This window comes from Entelurus aequoreus, linkage group LG22 (assembly GCF_033978785.1).
Source record: "Entelurus aequoreus isolate RoL-2023_Sb linkage group LG22, RoL_Eaeq_v1.1, whole genome shotgun sequence".
In the NCBI taxonomy this organism is placed as follows: domain Eukaryota; kingdom Metazoa; phylum Chordata; class Actinopteri; order Syngnathiformes; family Syngnathidae; genus Entelurus; species Entelurus aequoreus.
The window spans coordinates 29,925,489-29,950,654 of NC_084752.1; the positions used below are offsets into that span (position 1 = coordinate 29,925,489).

At 39.8% G+C, this 25,166-nt stretch overlaps 1 protein-coding gene across 7 annotated transcripts in view; it reads right to left on the reverse strand.

Annotated features, from left to right (window-relative positions):
• Positions 1-5,258: 5,258 nt before the first annotated feature.
• The window catches only part of LOC133639499 (calmodulin-regulated spectrin-associated protein 3-like), a 64,903-nt gene continuing 44,995 nt past the window's right edge, over positions 5,259-25,166 (reverse strand). For 5 of the 7 annotated variants that reach the window (XM_062032843.1, XM_062032842.1, XM_062032840.1 and 2 more), the window contains 11 exons: positions 23,901-23,994; positions 23,634-23,685; positions 23,492-23,553; positions 18,900-18,930; positions 16,392-18,720; positions 16,201-16,322; positions 15,853-16,139; positions 15,697-15,778; positions 14,112-14,218; positions 13,892-14,010; positions 5,259-8,805 (listed from right to left, as the gene is read on the reverse strand). In XM_062032843.1, the coding sequence (XP_061888827.1) occupies positions 8,473-8,805; positions 13,892-14,010; positions 14,112-14,218; positions 15,697-15,778; positions 15,853-16,139; positions 16,201-16,322; positions 16,392-18,720; positions 18,900-18,930; positions 23,492-23,553; positions 23,634-23,685; positions 23,901-23,994 (3,618 nt within the window). In that variant the 3' untranslated portion in view covers positions 5,259-8,472. The remainder of the gene's footprint in view (positions 8,806-13,891; positions 14,011-14,111; positions 14,219-15,696; positions 15,779-15,852; positions 16,140-16,200; positions 16,323-16,391; positions 18,721-18,899; positions 18,931-23,491; positions 23,554-23,633; positions 23,686-23,900; positions 23,995-25,166) is intronic. The other 2 variants (XM_062032839.1, XM_062032844.1) reach the window with 2 other exon arrangements.

A 25,166-nucleotide genomic window follows, 5' to 3' on the forward strand; every position in this document is an offset into this window, starting at 1 on the left:
ATTGGACCAAAAAAAACAAAAACAAATCTGTCTGGAGCCGCAAAAAATTAAAAGCCATATTACATGTGTCATGAGATATAAATTTAATTAAGAGGACTTAAAGGAAACTAAATTAGCTCAAATATAGCTACAAATTAGGCATAATGATGCAATATGTACATATAGCTAGCCTAAATAGCATGTTAGCATCGATTAGCTTGCAGTCATGCAGTGACCAAATATGTCTGATTAGCACTTCACACAAGTCAATAACATCAACAAAACTCACCTTTGTGCACTCATGCACAACGTTAAAAGTGTGGTGGACAAAATGAGACAGAAAAAGAAGTGGCATAAAACACGTCCTAGAAAGTCGGAGAAAGTTATGCATGTAAACAAACTATACGGTGAGTTCAAGGACCGCCAAAATAAGTAGGACAAAACGGCGCTCGCCAAATACTTGAATCAGTGAAGCATATTTAATATAAACAGTGTGATTTATAACAATTACGGAGGTTTGTGTCATGTTTGTCCTCCTACAGAAACCATACTAAAACAAACAAATTTATTTTTTTCCCCCCTCATCTTTTTCCATTCTTCATACATTTTTGAAAAATCTCCAGAGAGCCACTAGGGCGGCGCTAAAGAGCCGCATGCGGCTCTAGAGCCGCGGGTTGCCGACCCCTGACCTAGTATATACAATAATATAAACCAAGTCATTGTATTTCATTTAGGATTATTTCATATCTTCATTTAAAAAAATATATATTTGTATCTTTTTTAGATACAGTCAATAAATAATGTGAACATGTATCATAATATGGAAATCTAAGAGAGCGTGTTGTGAATGAGGATGCTTGTGGACTGGGAATTTTTATTTATTTATTTTTTACACATTTTTGTTAAAAAAAACAGTTTTTCCAACGTATTAAATTTTAGACGATTTCTCGTCTTAGTTATTATTTCTCCGGCTGTAGAAAAGACCCGCTCACAGGGCACAGAGTCAATGCGACACAGTTCGCGTATCGGTCACGTGACCGAAACAGCTCATGATCGGTCACGTGACTTTCTAAAAGCGGTACAGGGTTTTGCTCTATGAGCTCGACGCATGCGCCGATGCATCGGTGTTACCGGACCCATCACTACTAGGAGGTTAACCCCTTTACTACTGTTACCCTAGGTGGCCCTTGGCAAAGGCCTAGTACCTGACTGCCCCCTAGCCAGGGATACGGTGAAGACCTCAACGGCGAGGCAGGCGGAAGACGGTAGATTTAAGAACTACCACAACAGCTGCGATGGCGGAAGAAGGCTGCAGCAGAAAAGGGTCCCCAGTCATCTTGGACTCCATGCCACTGGACCCTGACCCGGTTCTGTCAAGGATCGTGTGGTGACTGTCTGTGCACCAGTCTCCCCACGTTAAACAAAGTCACGCACAGGCATCCTCCATAAAAGGGATACACCCCTACCAGGAGGATCGTCATACTCGTTCGAGTGACCGCCGATGATGATTTCCTGAGTTTATAAACATAATATAATTTTTTTTTAAACGAAAGAAGATGTTAAAAATATTGACGTAACCATAGTAGTAACGACTGGATACGTGCTTGTACTTGGTATCATTACAGTGGATATTAGGTGTAGATCCACCCATGGCGTTCGTTTACATTTTGATGCCGGTGATCTGCGGCAGTGGTCCCCAACCTTTTTGTAGCTGGGGACAGGTCAACGCTTAAAAATTTGTCCCACGGACCGGGGGGGGGTTTTGTTGTTTTTTTTCATAAAGAAATACAATCGTGTGCTTACGGACTGTATCCCTGCAGACTGTATTGATCTATATTGACATACACATACACAATATGTATATATTGTGTTTTTTATGTTGATTTAATAAAAAATTAAATAAAATAAAAAAATATTTTTTTTAATTTCTTGCGCGGCCCAGGTACCAATCGGTACCGGTCCGCGGCCCAGTGGTTGGGGACCACTGATCTACGGTGTGTAGTGAAGCATGTTTAGCTATTCCTCGTCCTGCAGGGATGATACTTGTAAGAAACGTACTTTATTTGTCGCCATGGAGACCAGGATTAGTGATTTAGAAGTAGCTAAAACACTGTCGACGGCGGATGGACGTTAGCCGCTAGCTAGCTAGCCATGTCTTAAATTAATTAAAGTACCAATGATTGTCACACTGTGGTAGGACCTCTTCCTGTGAGCGTTTCAGTGTTATAACTTCACCTTTATCTTTACTTTTTAAGCCAAAATGCGTCCGTTCTCCCTTTTCTGTCTACACACTGTGTCTGCTTGTAAGTACACTGCAAAAAGTCAGTGTTCAAAAACAAGGGAAAAAAATACAAAAATGAGGGGTATTTTATTTGAACTAAGCAAAATTATCTGCCAATAGAACAAGAAAATTTGGCTTGTCAAGACTTTCCAAAACAAGTCAAATTAGCTAACCTCAATGAACCCAAAAATACCTTCAAATAAGTATATTCTCAATAATAAAAAGTGCACTTTTCTTGGTAGAAAAAAAAAAAGAGACCTTTTTGCTCAATATGTTGAAAAATATTCTTAAATGAAGTAAATGCTAGTGCCATTATTTTGACATAATGATATGCGCTCGGCATCATGATTTTTTTTATGCTTGAAGTAAGAAGTTTTACTCTAAAAAAGTAGTGTTATACTTGTGAGTGTTGATGACACAGCTTTGCAACACTTGATATTCTAGTTTCAAGCATGTTTTACACAATATAGGTCATCAAATCTCAGCAACAAGTTGTAATATCTTACTGAGATCATTTAGGACAGGGGTGTCCAAAGTGCGGCCCGGGGGCCATTTGCGGCCTGCAACTAATTGTTTACAGGCCCGCCACACATTCTGGAAATGCTATTGCAAAAAATTAAAAATAACATTAAAAAAAGTGGAATGAGGTGAAATCTAACGAGAAAAAGTTGCAATGTTGACACAAAGCTGCCATGCAGGCTGTTTTTTCTTTTCTTTTGTCTTTCTTTATTTTTTGCCATTGCTCAAAAAAAAAATAATGACAAAAAAAATCCAAGTTATAATGAATTATTTTCAAGGCTCCAATGACTTCAAATATTTCACTTGAAAATGTTTTATGTGGTAAATATTGCATATATTGTGTAGTTGCCATATAAAAACATCAACATTTTCTTTGACAAAAGAGCATAAAACAAACAAAATAATAGTTCAAACGTAAAATCGACAAATATATCTGAAGTTCATCTCGTAACTTAAGTGTTGGAAGTAAAAAAAAAAAATAAAAGTATCACTTTATGAGTGGGGCACCTTTTGGATCCCAAATATATTTAGTGGGATTTTATTCATCTTTTCACTGTGATGACTCAAAAATATTAAAGAAGTTAAATCAATGGTGTCCTGCATTATTGATCTTTTAGGGCTCTAATTACTAAATACTGCATATTTCAGTTGTACTATAAAAAAAACTAAATAGTTTTTTACAGAAAAGCCATAAAACCTTTTTTTTTTTTTAAAGTTAATATAGAGATTTACTGTAAGCGTTAAATAAAAAATAATAATACAAATCTGACTTATTTTTAACATTTTAATAACTGAGACCCTTTATGGTCCCCGGGATCCCTAAAGGTAAAATTAAATTTAAAAATCCATATCTTTTGTTATGGTTTGAAAATGAAAAATATCAAAATGGCCCCCCACATGCTTTAATTTTTCCGTGTGTTTGGACACCCCTGATTTATCAATCAATCAATCAATCAATCAATGTTTATTTATATAGCCCTAAATCACAAGTGTCTCAAAGGGCTGCACAAGCCACAACGACATCCTCGGTACAGAGCCCACATACGGGCAAGGAAAAACTCACCCCAGTGGGACGTCGGTGAATGACTATGAGAAACCTTGGAGAGGACCGCATACGTGGGTAACCCCCCCCCCTCTAGGGGAGACCGAAAGCAATGGATGTCGAGTGGGTCTGACATAATATTGTGAAAGTCCAGTCCACAGTGGATCCAACACATCAGCGAGAGTCCAGTCCATAGTGGGGCCAGCAGGAAACCATCCCGAGCGGAGACGGGTCAGCAGCGCAGAGATGTCCCCAACCGATGCACAGGCTAGTGGTCCACCCGGGGTCCCGACTCTGGACAGCCAGCACTTCATCCATGGCCACCGGACCTATGCAACTCCCCCTCGCAAGGGACAGGGGAGAAGAGGAGAGAAGAAAAGAAACGGCAGATCAACTGGTCTAAAAAAGGGGGGTCTATTTAAAGCAGACCTGGGCATTCTGCGGCCCGCGGGCCGCATCCGGCCCTTTGTGCGTCCCTGTCCGGCCCGCGTGAGGCCAATTATAAATTACAAAATAAATTTTAAATATATCTATGTCGAGTGTGCAATACAACGGTGCTGCTTTTGTTTTGAAAATCGTTATTTGTATTACTTCCGTGTGGACGTATGCGTGTGCGTGGTTGTGAGTGAATGTGAACAGCTGCAATTACAAAATAAAGTTGAAAAAACATCTATGTCCTGCGCGCAATACAACTGTGCTGCTTTTATTTTGAAAAGTATTATTTATGGGCGTGTGTCCGTGTGTAACCTGCGAGTGAAGGTGCACATGCAGCGACAAGTGATGCACGCTTTACACCCGAGACGCTAAAAAGAGAAAAGTTGATGAGGAATGGCGGACGCTTGAGCAGTGCATATGCCGCGCACCAAATCAAATCCCATCTGAATTCTAAACAAAATAAACATATTTATTCTATAGAATTTTGCAATGCAACTTTGAGTGACAGTGACAATAAGCGGCCCTAACGGTGTTCGTCAACACCGTTCAATTGAACACCGTTCAATTATTGTAACGTCTATCGAGATGCTTCGAGGACAGGAATTATATCGATCACTTTATTGAGCAAAACTGTTTATATTCGGACATAACCACACCAAAAACATGAGTAAAACAATTCTATCTCGAAAAACTAGTCATTTTCTGCCGTACAAACCAGGCCAAAACCAACTTGTCATCTGTCACCAACACGCATAGCACTAAACCACTGGTGCGTTTATGGCCACACAAAAAGTCGGACAACTAAAACACCACACAAAGTTACACTATGACTCCTCAGTCATACGTGTGCTTATTTTACTGTCATTTATTATTAATGTTAATTTATTTATATTAGTCATGGAATGCTGTTACACACACTATGTTGAAGTATTACTATTATTATTAATTATTATTATTATTATTATTATTTATCTTACGGTATATATCAAAAATAATATTGAGCAAAATTTAATTGAAATATTGTCGATGTGGCCCTCCAGCAGTGCTCGGGTAGCTCATGCGGCCCCCGGTAAAAATTAATTGCCCACCCCTGATTTAAAGGCTAGATTATACAAATGAGTTTTAAGATAGGACCAAAACCCTTAAAACAAGTAAAACACTCTAACACAAAATCTGCTTAGTGAGAAGAATGATCTTATCAGACAGAAAATAAGCAAATATCATCCTTATTTGAGATATTTAATCTTACTTAGATTTCAGTTTTTGCAGTGTACTCTGTGATTGTGCGCTGCCGAACATGCTCCTCTGCTCGTAAACCAGCAATGACACGACTTGACTTTGACGCGGAGAGACGGTATAGTACCGAAAATGATTCATTAGTATCGCGGTACTATACTAATACCGGTATACCGTAAAATTCTACATCCCATAATTCTTGTTTTCCAATAACATTTTGAACTTGATCATAGATGTTTCCACACATGAATGTCGGTTTCTAAAGCACCATCTTTATTCACCTGCACTCCTAAATAGAGCACGATGATAGACGGCCCCTGTTAGTAACCTTCATGTTTCTAGTGTCCTGTAAAAAAACAAAAAAAAATCTGCTTCATTTGCAAGTTGGGGTCATTTCGCAACCGGGAAAGAACATGTTGAATCTCGCTAACCAACCATCCGCCAACCACCTGCATCATTATGACACATCATTCACGATAGGATGCTGGACAAAATAAAACGTAAATAAAAGCGTCCTGACAGTTGCAATCATGTATAAAAGTGACGTGCGGGTGTAATTATCTCCTTAACAGACATTTTGACTAAAGCGTTTTACTGTATAGCAAATGCACAAAGATGTTTTCATGCACATCAATGACAACCTTCTTCATACAATTCTTCCTCTGACTTACAGGGCATCCGGAAAGTATTCAAAGCACTTCTTTCCCCACATGTTGTGTTATGTGACAGCCTTATTCCAAAATGGAAGAACATTCATTCAATTCTACAGACTCATAATGACAATGTGAAAGGTTTTCATCCAGGATGTCTCTGTACATTGCTGCATTCATCTTTCCCTCTATCCTAACTATGCTCCCAGTTCCTGCCGCTGACAAGCACCCCCGCACCATGGTGCTGTAGGGATGGTATTGGCCTGGTTTCCTGTTATCACACAACTCTTATGCTTAAAGGCCGTTGCTATAGTTATTAGCTATTGTGCTCAAGTTAGACTTTTTGTCTGAGGTGTGGCCTCAGCCGCAGATGTTATCTTTGTTTTAGCCCGCTAACAGCCAAGGACTTCAAGGACCTCAACGAAGATAAGATGACAGCACACAGACAAAGCAGAGACAAGGCCATCGCAAGGCCCCGGCACATTCCGTCACGTATTGTGCGTACTGGAGCTGCTTTGCATGATATGTGTGACCACTCCTTTTAGAGGCGGCCTCGGTGATGTTGACTGGGGACCTCCCAAATAAATAGAGGGACGCGGGAGCTGTACCTCAGAGCGTTGGGCGAGACTGTGACTAAAAAGCAAACTACAACCTGCTACCCAAGAATATACAACAATTCTTCTCAAAAAAAGAGGAGAAATATAATCTTAGAGAGAAATGTAATTTAAAACATTTGTATGCACGTACAACACTTAAGACCTTCAGTATATCAGTATGTGGAATTAAATTATGGAATGGATTAAGCAAAGCAATCAAACAATGTACTAATATGATCCACTTCAAGAAACTCTTCAAATTTAAAGTGTTTACAAAGTACAAAGAAGAAGAATACTGAATTTATTTAATCCATCCATTCTTTCACTCTCAAAATAATCTTACTTATCTCATCATATGAAATTTAACTTACTTCACCAATTATTATTATTTATTTATTTTTATTGTAATTACTTATGGAGTATATTGTGAATAAATTGAGAACAGGAAGTGAACAAAAGTTTTAGCAACTATTATGTAAAAGAAAAGGGGTAGGATTAAATAAGCTCTGCTTCTTCCTACTCCTTTTCGAACATGTTGAAAAGAGAAACTGGAAATTGTGATGTATCATGTTGTATGCTTGCATGTTCCAAATAAACTCAAACTCAAGTGTGCAGCTCCATGCGTTCTCCCCATTTAGCCAAATTTAACTCTGTCTCTGCATGATTCCTTGCTTCTTGTCTGTTTAATAGATGTCATCAGTGTTTAAACTGTCTCTGCATGATTCCTTGCTTCTTGTCTGTTTAATAGATGTCATCAGTGTTTGAACCTGACAGAAACATGACGCCTGGCATTCACGCCAAAGACTTCAATTGTTGTCACATCAGACCAGAGAATTTGGTTTCTCGTGGTCTGAGAGTCTTTCAGGTGCATTTTGGGAAACTTTTACTAAGAAATGACTTCCGTCTGGCCTCTCTACCATACAGGCCTGATTGGGGGAATGCTGCAGAGATGGTTGTCCTTCTGGAAGGTTCTCCTCTCTTCACAGAGTAATGTTGTAGTTCTGACAGAGTGACCATCGGGTTCTTGGTCACCTCCCTGACTAGACTAAGATGAATGCAGCAATGTACAGAGACATCCTGGATGAAAACCAACGCATTCCCATCCAACCTGATGGAGATTGAGAGGTGCTGGAAAGATGGGTGTGCTAAGCTTGAGACATCAAATTCAAAAAGGCTGTAATTGCTGCCAAAAGATGCATTAACAAAGAAATGAGTAAACGTTGTGAACACTTATGTACATGTTTTGTATTTGTAATAAATTTACATAATTGTCATTATGGGGTATTGTGTGTAGAATTTTGAGGACAAACATGCATTTCTTCTATTTTGGAATAAGGCTGTAACATGACAAAATGAGGAAAAATTGAAGCGCTGTGAGTACTGATTTCTGAAGGTTTTAAGGAGTTAGGAAGAACCAGTGAGATCAACAGAGTTCCAGACGGGCGCACTCATCTCCTTGAGTTTAAAAAACTACCTCAAGGTTTGAAGATCAGTCAAGGAACGTCAACATCCATCCATCTGACCTTCGGTCTTCATTTTTCTCCGTCATCTGGGGTCCAGTTCAAAATACCTCCACTGTCAGGCACCGTGTAAAATCAATAAGACTCTCCATCTGTGCACCTGCTTAAAAACCTGTAATGGTGACCGCCTCGAGTAGGACGTCCTCCGAAATCAACGAGAGTTCTTTCTCCGACAATCTGAGGTTCTGGGTTAAACCTCACCTTGTAGATTCCGTCACTTGGACACGAGCGCCTTCTTGGTGAGGCTCGCCCTCCTGCTTCCGCCGCCTCCGCCCGCCGCGCCTCCCCCATGCCACAGATGGCCGGGGATGGTGAAGGCGTCCACACTCATGCCCATGGTCTTAGAGGGGATGGAGCTGAACTGCTTCCTGTCCGAGCTGTACTTGTACATGGACTCCACCTGGGCGCCGCTTATTGTCTTGGGCCCCACGCCGGCCAATCGCATGAGCTCCTGGGAGTCGGGGTTGGCGGTGTAGACGCCTCGGAACTGGCAGCTGGAGTCGCGGAAGAGGATAAGGAAGTGGTTGGCGGGGCTCTTCTCCATCTCCTGTGGTTGGAGGAGGAAGAAGTGAAATATGACATTAGTGGCGCCCCCTATGGGTTGCGGTCAAAATGCTTCGGAAGTCTTGCTATCCTAATTGTGTGAATGCTCCAAAGCTTGGTTTTCTACACCAAATTTTTTTTTTTTTTTTTTTTCATGTTTATTTCGAATATGTAGACGAAACAAAAACAACAAATTTTGAAAAAAAAACAACAAAAAAGCCATTCAAGAATGAATAACAAAAACAACAATAATAATAATAATAATAATAGTAATAATAAAAAGCAAAAGAAACAAGAAATGAAAATAAACATTTAATGTAAACATATCCAAAAAGGAGTGAGAAGAAGTAAAAACTTATGTACTCCCACCCCTCTTATTACTTACTGTATGTTTAATAATAATAATAATAATAGTATATACAAATGTTATGTCATATAAATACATATACACACATAAGTACGTACACATATATACATACATACACACATACATATATACATATATATATATATACATATACATACATGTACATCCACAACACACATTTAACAAGTAACTAACAAGTAACTAATTTTTTGGAACTTGGAAAAAAGGTAGCTTGAATCTCCAGGAGGGTGGAAGGTGTTGAAGGTGTTGAAAAATGCATCTATTTATTAAACTTCTTCAACTTCTTCTTCTTCTTTTGGCGCGCTCTACCTTCCACAATTTTCACCCGATTCAAACCTTTTCCACTTCAAACTGTTCGGCTTATTCGGGAATCGCGGTTTTTCCCTTGAAAAATTCCCAAAATTCCCAGAATTCCAGGTTTTCCAGAAAATGTTTCCCCATTTAAAATGAATTGGCCATTTTTCAAACTTTCACCATTTCCATATTTTTCAACCTATTCAAACCATTCCACCTTCAACACCTTCAACACCTTCCACCCTCCTGGAGATTCAAGCTACCTTTTTTCCAAGTTCCAAAAAATTCCAGGATTTTCCAGAATTCCTGGTTTTCCAAAGCCCTATTTCCACCCTTTTCTCTGGCAACTACTCCTTCCACATTTTTCAACACACTTCAACCGTTCTACCATTAAAGGCCTACTGAAATGAATTTTTTTTATTCAAACGGGGATAGCAGATCCATTCTATGTGTCATACTTGATCATTTCGCGATATTGCCATATTTTTGCTGAAAGGATTTAGTAGAGAACATCGACGATAAAGTTTTGGTCGCTGATAAAAAAGCCTTGACTGTACTGGAAGTAGCGTGACGTCGCAGGTTGAAAGGCTCCTCACATTTCCCCATTGTTTACACCAGCAGCGAGAGCGATTCGGACCGAGAAAGCGACGATTACCCCATTAATTTGAGCGAGGATGAAAGATTTGTGGATGAGGAACGTGAGAGTGAAGGACTAGAGTGCAGTGCAGGACGTATCTTTTTTCGCTCTGACCGTAACTTAGGTAAAAGGGTTCATTGGATTCCACACTTTCTCCTTTTTCTATTGTGGATCACGGATTTGCATTTTAAACCACCTCGGCTACTATATCCTCTTGAAAATGAGAGTCGAGAACGCAAAATGGACATTCACAGTGACTTTTATCTCCACGACAATACATCGGCGAAGCACTTTAGCTACGGAGCTAGCGTGATAGCATCGGGCTTAACTGCAGATAGAAACAAAATAAATAAACCCCTGACTGGAAGGATAGACAGAAAATCAACAATACTATTAAACCATGGACATGTAACTACACGGTTAATGCTTTCCAGCCTGGCAAAGCTTAACAATGCTGTTGCTAACGACGCCATTGAAGCTAACTTAGCTACGGGACCTCACAGAGCTATGCTAAAAACATTAGCTATCCGCCTACGCCAGCCAGCCCTCATCTGCTCATCAACACCCGTGCTCACCTGCGTTCCAGCGATCAACGGAGCGACGAAGGACTTCACCCGATCATCGAGACGGTCGGCGGCTAGCATCGGATAGCGCGTCTGCTATCCTCAAAGTCCTCCTGGTTGTGTTGCTGCAGCCAGCCGCTAATACACCGATCCCACCTACAGCTTTCTTCTTTGCAGTCTTCATTGTTCATTAAACAAATTGTAAAAGATTCACCAACACAGATGTCCAGAATACTGTGGAATTTTGCGATTAAAACAGAGCTTTTTGTATTGGATACAATGGTGTCCGAATACTTCCGTTTCAACGATTGACGTCACGCGCATACGTCATCATACATAGACGTTTTCAACCGGAAGTTTCGCGGGAAATTTAAAATTGCACTTTATAAGTTAACCCGGCCGTATTGGCATGTGTTGCAATGTTAAGATTTCATCATTGATATATAAACTATCAGACTGCGTGGTCGGTAGTAGTGGCTTTCAGTAGGCCTTTAAAACATTCCTCTTAACTAGGACAAAAAACAAAGTTGTTTTTTTAACTGGAAAAATTCCCAGTTTTCCAGAAATTGCAGGAATTCCGTAATACCATTTGTTACAACTTCAACATTTCTCAACGGATTACAAAAATTCCAACACCAACCTTTTCAACTCATTTAAACCATTTAAGTTTTTTTTTTACCATTTTCAAAAAAATTCCCGCTTTTCCCAAAATGCCCACATTTTTGGGAAATTCCCATTGAAATCAATGGGACATTATTCAAAGTTCTACATTTCTCATTTGATTCAAACCATTACAACTTCAAAATATTCAGCCTGTTTGGGATTTGTGTGTTCTACTTCAACAATTCTAAAAAAAAAAAATTCCAGGATTTTAGTTCAACTTCAGCATTGGAGCATTCACACGCAATTCCTTCATGAATTGCTTCATCTAGTTGTTTTATAATCATCAGGCAAATCACCAATGACTTATGGACAAATAGTTGCTAAGTCTACGGCCATGTTTTCAAGCAATCTTGGTCAAATATTACAGGCATGTTTGAGAGTCCCCTTAAAGGGAAACTGCACCTTTTTTTGGAATTTTGCCTATCATTCACAATCCTTATGTGAGACAAGAAAATATATGTCTTTCTGTTTTTAATGAATTTTTAAATTTGTAAGGAGGTGGCTAACAATGAAGCTAATGGAAGTCATCTATTTCCCCTTTAAAAAAACATCCAAAAACAACCAACAATACTCCATTTAAATGCGGTGGCCTGAATATTTGTAGTGCTGGTCCCGATAGTTTTGAAGCTATGTTTGTGAAAACATGCTGCTCACGTACTGATGTATCCTTTGGTTGATTCACATCATCTCTCTTTGTCTCCACATCTTATTCCCTCCATATGGAAATGTGCCCGAGTTTTTAATCTATTTAAAAGGTAGATACCCAACTGATGCTAACAAGTATAGATCAATTTCCATAATCTCTTGGCAAAGTTTTTGAAAATCAAATTTTTCATCAATTATTTCACTATGTCATTCAAGCTAATATTTTATCTCCTAATTTTTATACAGCGACAACTCTCGTTAAATTTACAAATGACTTGTTTTCTGCATTCGACACTGGCCAATTTACAGGTGCATTTTTTTAAATTGATTTGTCAAAAGCTTTTCACATGGTTGGTCATATTGGACTGAGTCTAAATGCTGTCCTTTGTTTTAACTCTTATTTTTACAATAAATATCAACATGTTTCTGTCAATGGCAGTCATTCTAATCAAATGTTAGTTGATAGAGGTGTCCTACAGGGTTCTGTTTTAAGTCCACTTCTTTTCCCTATTCTTATTAATGATTTGCCTCAAATTTTTGATTATAAATCATGCCTCTCACTTGTATACTAGATGGATGTTGCCATCAACCGAGATGTTAACTTTGAAATTCAACTTAGAGAGTGAAAAGAGAGAGAGACACAAAAAGACGATAGTTTGCAACCACCTTTAAAAAAAAATTGTTTTAATCTAAACTGAAGATCAGTCGGCATCCCAGCTTTAGAGCAGACATTGTACAGAAAGTGATTGTTTTATCCTGCTCGTAGTTTGCACAGTTTCTCTTGTTTGGCACTTAGCAATGGTGCTACTTGCTGGATTTGCTGATCACTCAGCTTCTTAAAACTTGTAGCTCATCCTCCTTGTATTCAGGCTCAAAAATATAAGGTTATGGATCATGCTTTGTCCCAAAGTACTCTTTGTTGGCTCTCATGAAGTCTGCCGTCATGCCGTATGCCCAAAATGAGCAAAATACATAAAATATGACATGTTATTATGAATGTGTCTGTTACTACATTATATACAGTATATACTTACAGCATGTATATGAAACTGTGATGGAGGTTTTTAGATGTTTTTAGAGTGCTTTATAGGGGGATTTGAGCAAATCCCATTACCTACATTGTTAGCTGACTCTTACTAGCAATTATTTTTGAGTTAGAATGCATGAAAACAGAACAACATATGTGTTCTTGTCTGACATAAAAATTAGGACTGATACTTAACATTCCAAAAATAAAGCACAATTCCCCTTTAAAGTGCAGACCAAATTCCATCTACAACTATAATCAGAAAGCTGGTGTGTAACATGCACAATACCTACAATACAAACACTTTGTAGGGCCCAATATAACACTTTCAGCTTCATAGAAAAAGCTACTTCCTAGTTAGACAACATACCACAGATCGTCTACACAGTACTGCCATCTAATGTCTTGGAAGTGTCACTGCATTGCAAATGAGACTAAAATGTTTTATAAGAAAACAAGATATAATAACAACCTGGCAGCGCATTTATCATAATCAGCTCATTTTTAAATGTTACATTGAAAAGTAAAACAGTCAACATGTTTTAAATGTGTGTTAACATTTATTAACACACACAAAAGTACCAAAAATGTATACCGGCATCGATTCCCAGGTACCGGAAATTGGTACCGGATCAGTTAAAAACTGAACCATAGCCATCCCTATTGGTGGGGTCAAACTTTAATAACAGCGCCACCATATGGTGTATTTGTCAGAAAATTAACAGCGCAGGCAACACAGTAGGGGTGCATGTTTTGACAAAGTTCACCCTTTTATGTGCAGTGATCAGGAGTAGAAGAGTAACACCACTTTTGTACATCACTGTGTATGTGGTGTGGTGGTATGGCCTTGATACAATGACTCATCACGTTCACCTCCACTATCTTGTTCTTTTGGCCCTCGTTGACTTTCCCAGCCAGGCAGCAGCGAGACAAAGCGTTGTGAATGATGAACTTGTTGGATTTGAAGCTCGGTTCTTTGAAGAGCTTTGGACCTGATCCAGAAAACACAAACATCAAAGCTTGTTGTTGTTGTTGTTGATGAATCGCTTGAAACCCATGCGCACTTCTGAAGCTGTGCTAGCAGACTACATACCGGTGTATTCCGGAGCAGGCGAGGTTCCATTGGAACCAGTTTCCCAGTCTCCATTTTGCTTGGCCAGCCGACTCGGTGTCACACATCCAGAAGGTGAGGCGGGTCGGCTGCCAAATGACATGACCCAGTCAGGTTGACGGCTTCAAACATTACAGTACTATGATTGTCACCATGCCAGAGTTGCAGTAGTCATTACCAATACCTTTGAATTTCCACAATTAAGTTTCAATACTTATTCACTAAGGGCCAAAGTGCTAAAGCCGCGAATGAAGGCGAGTTCATTACTAATTATTAATATAATTATATAATTATTATTATAATCATTACTAAAACCTACTCAGTGGCCTAGTGGTTAAAGCAGGGGTGTCCAAACTTTTTCCACTGAGGGCCGTACACGGAAAAATTTAAGCATGCGGGGGCCATTTTGATATTTTTCATTTTCAAACCTTAACAAAATATATGGATTTTTTTTTTTTTAACCTTTAGGGCTCCCGGGGACTATAAAGGGTCTCAGACATTAAACTGTTAAAAATAAGTCAAATTATTATTATTATTTTTTATTTAACTCTTACAGTAAATCTCTATATCAACTTGAGGTTGATATAAAGTAAAAAAAAAAAAAAAGGTTTTCTGTCAAAGACAACTTTGTTTTTTTATAGTAAAACTGAAATATGCAGTATTTAGTCATTAGAGCCTTAAAAGATCAATAATGCAGGACACCATTGATTTTAATTATTTAATATTTTTGAGTAATCACAGTGAAAAGTTAAATAAAATCCTACTAAATATATTTGGGATCCAAAAGGTCCCCCACTCATAAAGTGATACATTTTTATTAGTTTTTTTTTACTTTTAACACTTAAAATACGAGATCAACTTCAGATATATCTGTCGATTTTACGTTTGAACTATTATTTTGTTTTTTTATGCTCTTTGGTCAAATAAAACTTTGATGTTTTTATATGGCAACCACACAATATATGCAATATTTTTTCCACATAAAACATTTTAAAGTGATATTTTTTAAGTAATAATTCGTTATAACATAGATTTTTAGTCTTTTTTTATTTTTTAGCAATGGCAAAAAAAAGAAAAAGAAAGACAAAAGAAAAAAAACAGCCTGCATGGCAGCTTTGTGTCAACATTGCAACTTTTTCTTGTTAGATTTCACCTCATTCCACTTTTTCAAAATGTTTTTTAAAATTTTTGCAATATTATCAATTTTGCAATTTTTGCAGAATGTGTGGCGGGCCGGTAAACAATTAGCTGCGGGCCGCAAATGGCCCCCGGGCCGCACTTTGGACACCCCTGTGTTAGAGTGTCTGCCCTGAGATCGGTAGGTCGTGAATTCAAACCCCGGCCGAGTCAGGCTCGATGCTCACACCGATAATTGACGTGGTTCAGCGAGGAAATAGTTTTGTACAGTATTTGGTACTAACTATACTGAAAAAAGCAGGGATCTATGCATTTTCTGTGTGTCGGTATCTAAGTATCGATATTTTTGACAACCTTATACAGTACCGTGGTCTTACTAAACTACGTCCTGGTTCATGGAGGATGTTAAACATGCAGATCGAATGAGCACCTGTGGACTTTCTTATCACCGCCATTGCTTTCATTGGCAGCTGCCAGGTTGAGTGACGAGTGAGACTTGGTCATCTTGGAGGCTGTAAGAACACAAGGTCATGGTCATAAAATTATTTGCATTCATCTAACTTGAAGACATTTTTTTTTTTTTTACAATTTGCTCTCTTGGCGGGGCTCAGAGACAACGGTTTCTCCTCCCTGGTCACGCTGCGAGGACGCGCTCGTGTCTTCCTCACAGGCGATCGACCTTGGCTTGTGGATTTCTGCTGCAGCACCTTGTCCAGGTTGTCCATGATCCTTAGCTGTTGGCGGCGGGCATACTCTTCTCGTGTGAAACCTCCACGGCGGCCTGGAGTAGCCGGAGGGGTAGGGGAAGGAGAGATGGTTCCGACAGGAAGTGTATTAAAAGTGGAGGCTGCAGTCTTATTGGAAGATGGTGGTCTGGGGACAAAGGGAAAGTGAGTTTAGACTTGGTTACATTTGTTTTTGTAGTGGTACTTGCCTTTTTTCCTGTTCTTGTTCTTGACTTTGTCTCTTCCTCTTTAGCTCCTCTGCTCTCTTCTGCTGCCTCTCTAGAAGGAGAGCTTTGCGCTGAGCCATCTCCCCTTCATTAAGCCCGTCCTCCTGCAGATACCCCCATCTGTTTTCGCAACAAGATTTGCAAAAAAAACTCATCTTTTAGGTAGCACTCACCTTGAAGAAGAATCCTATGCCTCCTCTGGCTCCAGGTTCACTGTTTTCTCCAGGTTGTTCCACAGTGTCCACTTTTGCCTGCTCTTCACTGGATTCAGTTTGTTGGTCTGAAGAGTTCCCAGCTTCTATGGCCAAATCCAGTTGCTCTGTGGCATTAGAAGCGAGGGCAATGCCCGTCTCCACTGCAGATTCTATCCGGTCACTCATAGAATCAGAAGAAAGATCTGTTTGCTCATCGCTGACCCCGTCTGGTTCTCCAAGAGAAGAGAGTGACACCTCGATCATGCTGCCACGCTTCCCTGCATCGCCAGCTCTGACTCCATCTCTTCTCGTGCTGTATGCAGCAGAAATAGATAAAGTGTCGCTCTCAAAGGAGCATTCAGAGGGAGCGCCAGAGCTGCTGTCAACCCTTTGGTGAGGTGGTATGGGCACTACCGAGGCCCTTTGCCCTTCGGCTGCCTCAACATCTTCTTGTTCAAGCTCCAAGCTGAACTGGGTGGGCGTCTCACTCGATCCAGTGTCCGAGGTGCTCTCATCAGGTGGCGGTGCAGGCTGGTGGGACTCCTGAGGGGTTCGAGGCCCGCCAATGCGGAAGGAAGACGAGGTTTGCACTTGACACTTGCTGGGGGAAACCCTCCGCAGATGAGGGAGGGTGTCGACATTATAAGTCGGCGTCAAAACACGATTAAGAGGGGGGAACTTGAGCTCTGAGGGTCGTGGGTGAGGTTGGGGTCGTGATTGGTGTTTGGGACTGCGTGGCGTGGACAAGGTGTGGATCTTGGTACGAGGGGCAGGACAGGAGGAGGAGGTCACTGTTTTTGGTGAGGGTGATACAGAGAGAGCGGAAGTCCGACGGGATGGCGAGGAGACGGAAGAAGTATTGGGACCAGTGGGTATCATCCAGGCTTTGCTAATGCTCATACTAAGGTTTTTGGTGGGCGTTCTTGGAGGTGTCTTTGTGGGGGTATGGGGAGGGGTCTTGGTGGGTGCCTGGGAGTTACTTTTAAGTTTTGACTTTGGAGTGGCTTTGTATGAGCTTCGGGGTCTTTGGTTGCCCAAAAGTTGCTGTTGCTGTTCAGTTAGCTTTTGCATGTCTTTCTGGAGGGACTGCAAAGCTTCACTCAGTTTCTGTACGACTTCATTGTACTCCACAAGGACGGCCTCTCCTCCTTTCTCTTGGCCTTTCTTGCTGTCAATTGAGAATGTGACCTGCTTCTCTAACCGAGGTGGGTTGGAGACGGATGGCTTGGCTTTCTCCTTGTCTGCTTTGTTCTCTGTCTTTTCCTTGTCCTCTTCTTTCTTTAGCTGCTCCTCCATGTGAGTGAGGCGCTCCTCCAGGGTGAGACTGTCAACCTCTGATCCCTCTCCTCCGCCTTCTCCTTGCTCTCGTTTTATTTTAAGGAAAGCTGTTTTTCCGAGCCTTTGTCTGTGCTTGGCAAATATGGCTTCAATCCGTCTCTTTTGAGCTTCAATGCTTTTGCGTTTTTCCTCCAGACGAGCCCCTAGCTCCCACGCCTCTGAGCCCGGCTCAGGAACTCTGGTTCCCGGGCTGTCCTGCTGGCCTGAAGTGCAGGGTGTGAGTGGCGTTCCAGGGGTGGTTGGGGTAGTGGTCAAGTCCTCCCCAGTAGCTACTGGATGTTTTCTTTTGCTGTCTCGTCGCTCAGCGAAGCTTGTCATGCGTGGGCTGCTGCTGGCGCTGTGATGACCTCTACTGGGTCGCATATTACCAGGGGCATTTCTGGGGATGTCGTCAGATGCTTCCGATGAGTCTACGCTGCCATCTCGCAGTACAGAGTCATCATCACGTGACATATCAGTAGCTCGTGATGGCCTCTCCTGCCTCACACCGCCATTAGCCTCTCCACCGACCGGCCGGTACATGACTCCTGAACGGCAGGGGGCAGAGCTACTGAGCTGAGGATTGTCCTCCATTGGGCAATGCAGAAAGAAACCGGCAGGGGCGCCCTCGGGACACAACCTGGGCTCTGGCCTGGCTGCCAACACCCCCTTGACACCTTTCTCTGCAGTCCTTCCTTTCTTTCGATCCTTAGAGCCAGGGGAAGGAACCACCTGAAGCGCCTCCTCAATAGTGGGCAGCTCTCCCAGCGGCGCCCATGAAGACCGCTGCGATGTTGCTGCGGCGCTGACTAGATGGTTGAGGTCCTCGGCCGGGCTGTACGGAATACACGCCGTCGTTGCTGGGATGGCGGCACTGAGGCTGTCCGTGCTGACAGAGCGAAACACAGAATCTATTGGGTTTCCCATGACAATATCAACATCACTGTCCAGCCCAAATGGGATGCTGAAAGTCACTGCTGACAGAGGACGACTGCAGGAGGGGTGGGGGCAGGGGGGGGTGAGTGATAGTGTTGGTGATGGTGGTGGGGCAGGGATGGAAATGTGAGTGCGATGAGACCAAAGAAGCCAAAGTAGGAGGGTTTAGAAAATCAAGGCAACGTATGAATGCGATAGCACATTGACTACAAAACCAACATCCAAGTGTCATACCTGATCTGTTTCTTAGTCCAGCTTTTGTTTTCTGAAAAGACAAGTGAGTGAAGTTTAATTAGTGGCAATAACAGCTTCCACTCTCTTGGCATGGTCTTCCACACCAACCTCTTTATGGGCCTCCAAACTGTTCCCACAAAGTTGGAAGCATACATATGTTTTGGCAAGATACTGAATTCATGGGTCAAATCCAACTCCATCCATCCATCCATTTCCTACCGCTTGTCTCTTTCGAGGTCGCTGGAGCCTATCTCAGCTGCATTCGGGCGGAAGGCGGGGTACACCCTGGACAAGTCACCACCTCATCACAGGGCCAACACAGATAGACAGACAACATTCACACTCACATTCACACATTAGGGACCATTTAGTGTTGCCAATCAACCTATCCCCAGGTGCATGTCTTTGGAGGCGGGAGGAAGCCGGAGTACCCGGAGGGAACCCACGCAGTCACAGGGAGAAAATGAAAACTCCAGATTGACTATTTAATAATGTAGGGCTGCAACAATTAATCAATTACTTCGCTTCGAAAAAAGCATTGATTTGTATTTTGTTACTCCAAAGTTTTTTTTAATGAGTACAATACGGAGACCTTTCTGCAAGACTGTTTCAAAAGAGCGCAGATGAGAGTGGTGCACCTATTGATGCAGCTTGTGCTGCCAGTGATGTGGCATGTGTGTGTGTGTGCGTGTGTGTGTGTGTGTGTGTGTGTGTGTGTGTGTGTGTGTGTGTGTGTGTGTGTGTGTGTGTGTGTGTGTGTGTGTGTGTGTGTGTGTGTGTGTGTGTGTGTGTGCTATCATTTATATTGAAAAAGACAACCACACATTCCTTTTCCACTGCAGGAACTTTTACAGGAATTTTTCCACTTACTCGGGTAAATAAAGTTCCCCCTGTGTTTGCACCAAAAACTACCTGGGTAGATTTAGTTCTTCCTACAAGGTGGGACTTTTGGAAGCTACCCGGAACCTTTTCGGGAGCAGGCTGTGCTGTCGGACACTGATTGTTTGAACAAAGTTGGGGGCGTTTCTGAAACTTCTTTTTCAAACACATATACACGGAGACTTGTTTATTTCTTACTTCTTGTGTATTTCTATTACAACAAACTTGACAACGGAGAGAAAGAACAACGAAAGAAGAACAGAAGGAGCTTTTGAAATGCAGGAACTTTTGTGGGGCATCTTTTTGCTGAAGAACGCTGATCGGTTAAACCAGGGGTCCCCAAACTACGGCCCGCGGGCCGGAGACGGCCCCCCAGCGTCCAAAATCCGGCCCGCGGGAAGTCCCAAGTTAAAAAAAAAAAAAAAATTATTATTATTATTTATTTTTTTCAAATTTTTTTTTTTTTTTTAATTTGTCCTTACTAGTCCATTTTCTACCGTCTCCTAGCCACTCAGGCAAATCATATAGTCTAAAAATGCATTTTACCATCGATAACGTGACATGCAGCAGAGCACTCTTTAAGTCAGTGGTCCCCATACTACGGCCCGCGGGCCGGAGACGGCCTCCCAGCGTCCAAAATCCGGCCCGCGGGAAGTCCCAAGTTAAAAAAAAATATATATATATTTTTTTTTTATTATTATTATTATTTTTTTTTTTAAATTTGTCGTTACTAGTCCATTTTCTACCGTCTCCTAGCCACTCAGGCAAATCATATTGTCTAAAAATGCATTTTACCATCGATAACGTGACATGCAGCAAGTGCACTCTTTAAGTCAATTAGTGCGCGAGGAATATATATGTATGAATATATATATATATTATAATATGTAGATATAGATATATAGTATATACATGATATAGAGTATATAGTGTATAGATAGGTAGATATTGATGTATGTAGTTATATAGTAGAGTGAGTGAGATAGAGTATATAGTATATAGTATATATTTATATATATATATATCTATTTATATTATCTTATACTATATATCATACTATATATATATATACTACACACACACACTATACATATATACACCTATCAACACCTATATATCTCACCATACTGTACTATACACATATACATCTATACACACTACTACATATATATATACCATGGACACTATACATATACATAGACATATACACACACACACATATATACACATACATATATATACAACACATTACACACACACTATATATATATATATATATATATATATATATATATATATATATATATATATATATATATATATATATATATATATATATATATATATATATATATATATATATATATACATATATATATATATATATATAGCGCGGCCCCCAGCCAAATTGTTTTACCCCAATGCGGCCCCGGAGTCAAAAAGTTTGGGGACCCCTGGGTTAAACTATCTTGCAGTGTTTTTACTCAGTCATAGTCTTTTAACTATATGCAGTTTATTGTTGTTTATTATTTTTTACAGAATACATTTCGATAGGCGAAGCTTTGAGAAGTGGACGGACTTTTTTAAACGTATTTACAGAGGAGTATGTAGCTGGACTCGCAGCAACGACCTTAGCTGCTTACTACTCTGAGACTCCATTGGATGAATGTGAAATAAAGGAGGCAGCACACGAGTGGAACGAAGGTAAATAATGTCAAATATCAACTATTTAATTTATTAAATGTTGTAAAAGTAGTCAGTAACACTCCATTTGTGTAGTTATTTGCCTCAACCCGAGTGAACAGAATGCTAATGCTAACAACCTAAAGCGACATGTTTGAGATGTCTATGTGAGATAAACACTCACATTTATTATTTTTTTATTGTTATTTACAGCTGAAATGGTCCAAAAGGAATCGCCCGACTCTCATTTACAGAGAGGATGACTTTCTGACATTGTGGACAAAAGCTGACTTTTTATGAACAATTTGGTAAACTTTATTTTCTTAAAGCATAACGTTTTGTACATTATTGCTTTGTATTTCATTTACTTACTTTTTAGTAAAATAACTTTGAGCTAATATTGTCAGTTTATTTACATGGTATCAGTGGAGAAATATACTAAACCACTCCTCCATTCGTCATTAGTCTGATTTGCATAAAGTACCCTGAATTGAGAAATATGGTGGAAACAGACCACACACTTCTATGGAAAAGGGCCTATTGTGGTGAAATGTTTGCACTGTCAAAGGGAGCTAGCAATGCACAATAGCACTACGTGAAAAGAACGCATCATTAAAGAGCAGCAAACACATAAACAGAGTAAAAGTCTATTTTTGGCAACCAGCGCCATCTTATACTGTATGTTTGACTTACATAATAAATGTTTTATTCAAACACATGAGGGCATGTTAGCATCCACAGTTTGTATTTACTGCTAACGAGTTGTTTGTCCAAAATTCAACACCACCCATCCAATTAATAGCTTTTCAAATGTGTATGAGTAAAATTGTTAAATGCATTTTCACTCACTTTATCAGACCTGGGCAAATTAAGGCCCGGGGGCCACATGCGGCCCGTTAAGCTTTTCAATCTGGCCCGCCGGACATTCCCAAATAATTGTTTTAGATCTTTAAGATGGAAAGTGTAGCTTCCATTATGATGTGCAGTGATGTTTTCTAATGACCGTAAGTTTTCAACTATACAAAGTATTTCAATGGTTGGAATCTGCACTTTTGGATTATATACTAGTTACTATGGTAATCTAATTAGTTACTATGGTAATCGAATTAGTTACTACTAGCAGCTCAGACGAGGCACCAAGCAGTGTGGGCGGGAAGCGTTTCCACAGATGCGGACATTTCTGAAGCTAAGTGATATATCAGATGTATCAGATTGTAGGTGGGTTTATTTTGTACCCTTCGCGTTCATATTCCACTGTTTGTTGCATTTTTGTTGCGTTTCACTTGATTGTAAAATATGTCGATCGAAAGGGGGTGTGACGTTCATATTTTGTCAATATTCAGTGTTTTATCGTTCATAGAAAAATTTTAAATTCGTTTTTTAAGGCGGTCTGTCATAACCTTTTTAGCATTCAATCAGACATTATTGTGAGGTTTTGTATTAGTGTCCCTAAAAATAGATGTACCGGCCCCCAGACACATTTTTTGTCAGTAAATGTGGCCCCCAAGTCAAAATAATTGCCCAGGCCTGCACTTTATCATACTTTATCAAAAATGATTTTTGCTTATTTTGGTTCTTTATTAGTTATGTGTTAGTTATGTTAGTTATGTTAGTTAGTTATGTGGGCTCTGTACGAAGGATGTCGTTGTGGCTTGTACAGCCCTTTGAGACACTTCTGATTTAGGGCTATATAAATAAACATTGATTGATTGATTGATTGATTGAGTTATAAATTACATGTTTCATGTTCATCTGGCTACACTGTTTGTTTGTTTTTAACTTTTTATATTAAAAGTAATATATAGTAATGTTCCCATTGTAAAGGTGCAATTTCAATTGTATGTGCATTGATAAAAAAGAAAGAATAAAGAAAGGCTAATAGAAAAAGCTTTGTTTAGTTAAACAATTTCTCCTGAAATACGCTTTGAGGGTAGAAAGTGTGTTTTACATGATTACTCGATAATTTACTCAATTATTAAAAAGCTGCAGCCCTAATTAAAGCCATCCTTCATATTTTGTGTGCTTCTTACCTTGTGTTTCTGGAGACGAGATGGGCACAAACGGTTGTTTGAAGATGAATGAAGGAGAACCGCTGAAACAGGACATTCTAGTGTGAGGCGGCATGTATAAATACCACAGTATTGTGATGGTGTAAAGAGAGGACGCAGTTACCTGTTGCTGTTCCCGCTGACGGGACTGGTACATAAAAGTAAACCTGAGACATCTGCAAGAGGCAGAACAGCTTGTCAAAAACGACCTTAAAAGCCAAAATTACCACTTCTATTGAATTAACCGATCAATAGTAGTGTGTGTGTGTTACCAAAGAAAATAACCACCAGGGTGTGTAATTAAACTCAAAAACATTAGCATTATCAGTTGTGGCTGTAAGCAACCTCCTAATGTAATTTTTATCCAGTTGGTATATGACCCAAAACACACCTGTGAGATCAACAGCTTGTACTGGTCGAACAAAATCAGGCTTCTTGATCTCAAACCACTCTAGCAGCTCGGATACGAAGCTCATGATGTTTAGCTGCGGAGAGAAGCAGTGGATTAATAAAGTTTAAATCACTCAAACAGCATTCTACAGATTTATCGAAATTAAATTGGCCTCCGCTCTAACAGAGACCAAGCCACAATTAAATGCCCTTTAAAATTACTAATAATCTAACACAGCGCTGGGCAAATATATTGACTTTGAGACATTGAGAGAAAAAATTTGTCTGGGGGGCCATTGTGTATGTGTGTATAAATGATATATACACATTTAACTGTAAAAAATCTGCAGTACAGTATGTGTGTTTGAGTCCCTTTTTTTAATAATTTATGAACACTCATACCAAAAGTCACAATGTCCGATAGAATTCTAAAAACGTTATGACAGACCACCTCAAATGGAATTTTTACTGAATGGGACACCCAAAATGTACACTAAAATAAAGAAAGTTAAATTTACAATTTTAACTATTAACAATAAAACACTGAATATTAACAACATATGAACATCGCTCCTCTTTTACTTCTCGGAAATTGTGATGTATCATGTTGTATGCTTGCATGTTCGAAATAAACTCAAAACTCAAACTCAAACTCAAACTCAAACTCAGACAAGCTCCTCGATAGACATCTTTTACAATCACGCAAAACTAAAATGTAACAAACAGCAAAATATGAATGCAAAGGGTAATAAACACCTACAATATGATATATTATCACTTTTATGCAGACATTTGTTGTAAAAATTTGCTTCCACATCTGTTCCCGCCCACTCTGCTTTGTTCCTCTGAGCTGCTGTGACGTAGATTACCGTAATAACTCCGATAACACGCAAAAGCGCAGATTTCAACCATTGAAATACTTTCTTTTAGGGATGTCCGATAATGGCTTTTTGCCGATATCCGATATTCCGATATTGTCCAACTCTTTAATTACCGATACCGATATCAACCGATATATGCAGTCGTGGAATTAACACATTATTATGCCTAATTTGGACAACCATGTATGGTGAAGATAAGGTACTTTTTTTTTAAAATAATAAAATAAGATAACTAAATTAAAAACATTTTCTTGAATAAAAAAGAAAGTAAAACAATATAAAAACAGTTACATAGAAACTAGTAATTAATGAAAATGAGTAAAATTAACTGTTAAAGGTTAGTACTATTAGTGGACCAGCAGCACGCACAATCATGTGTGCTTACG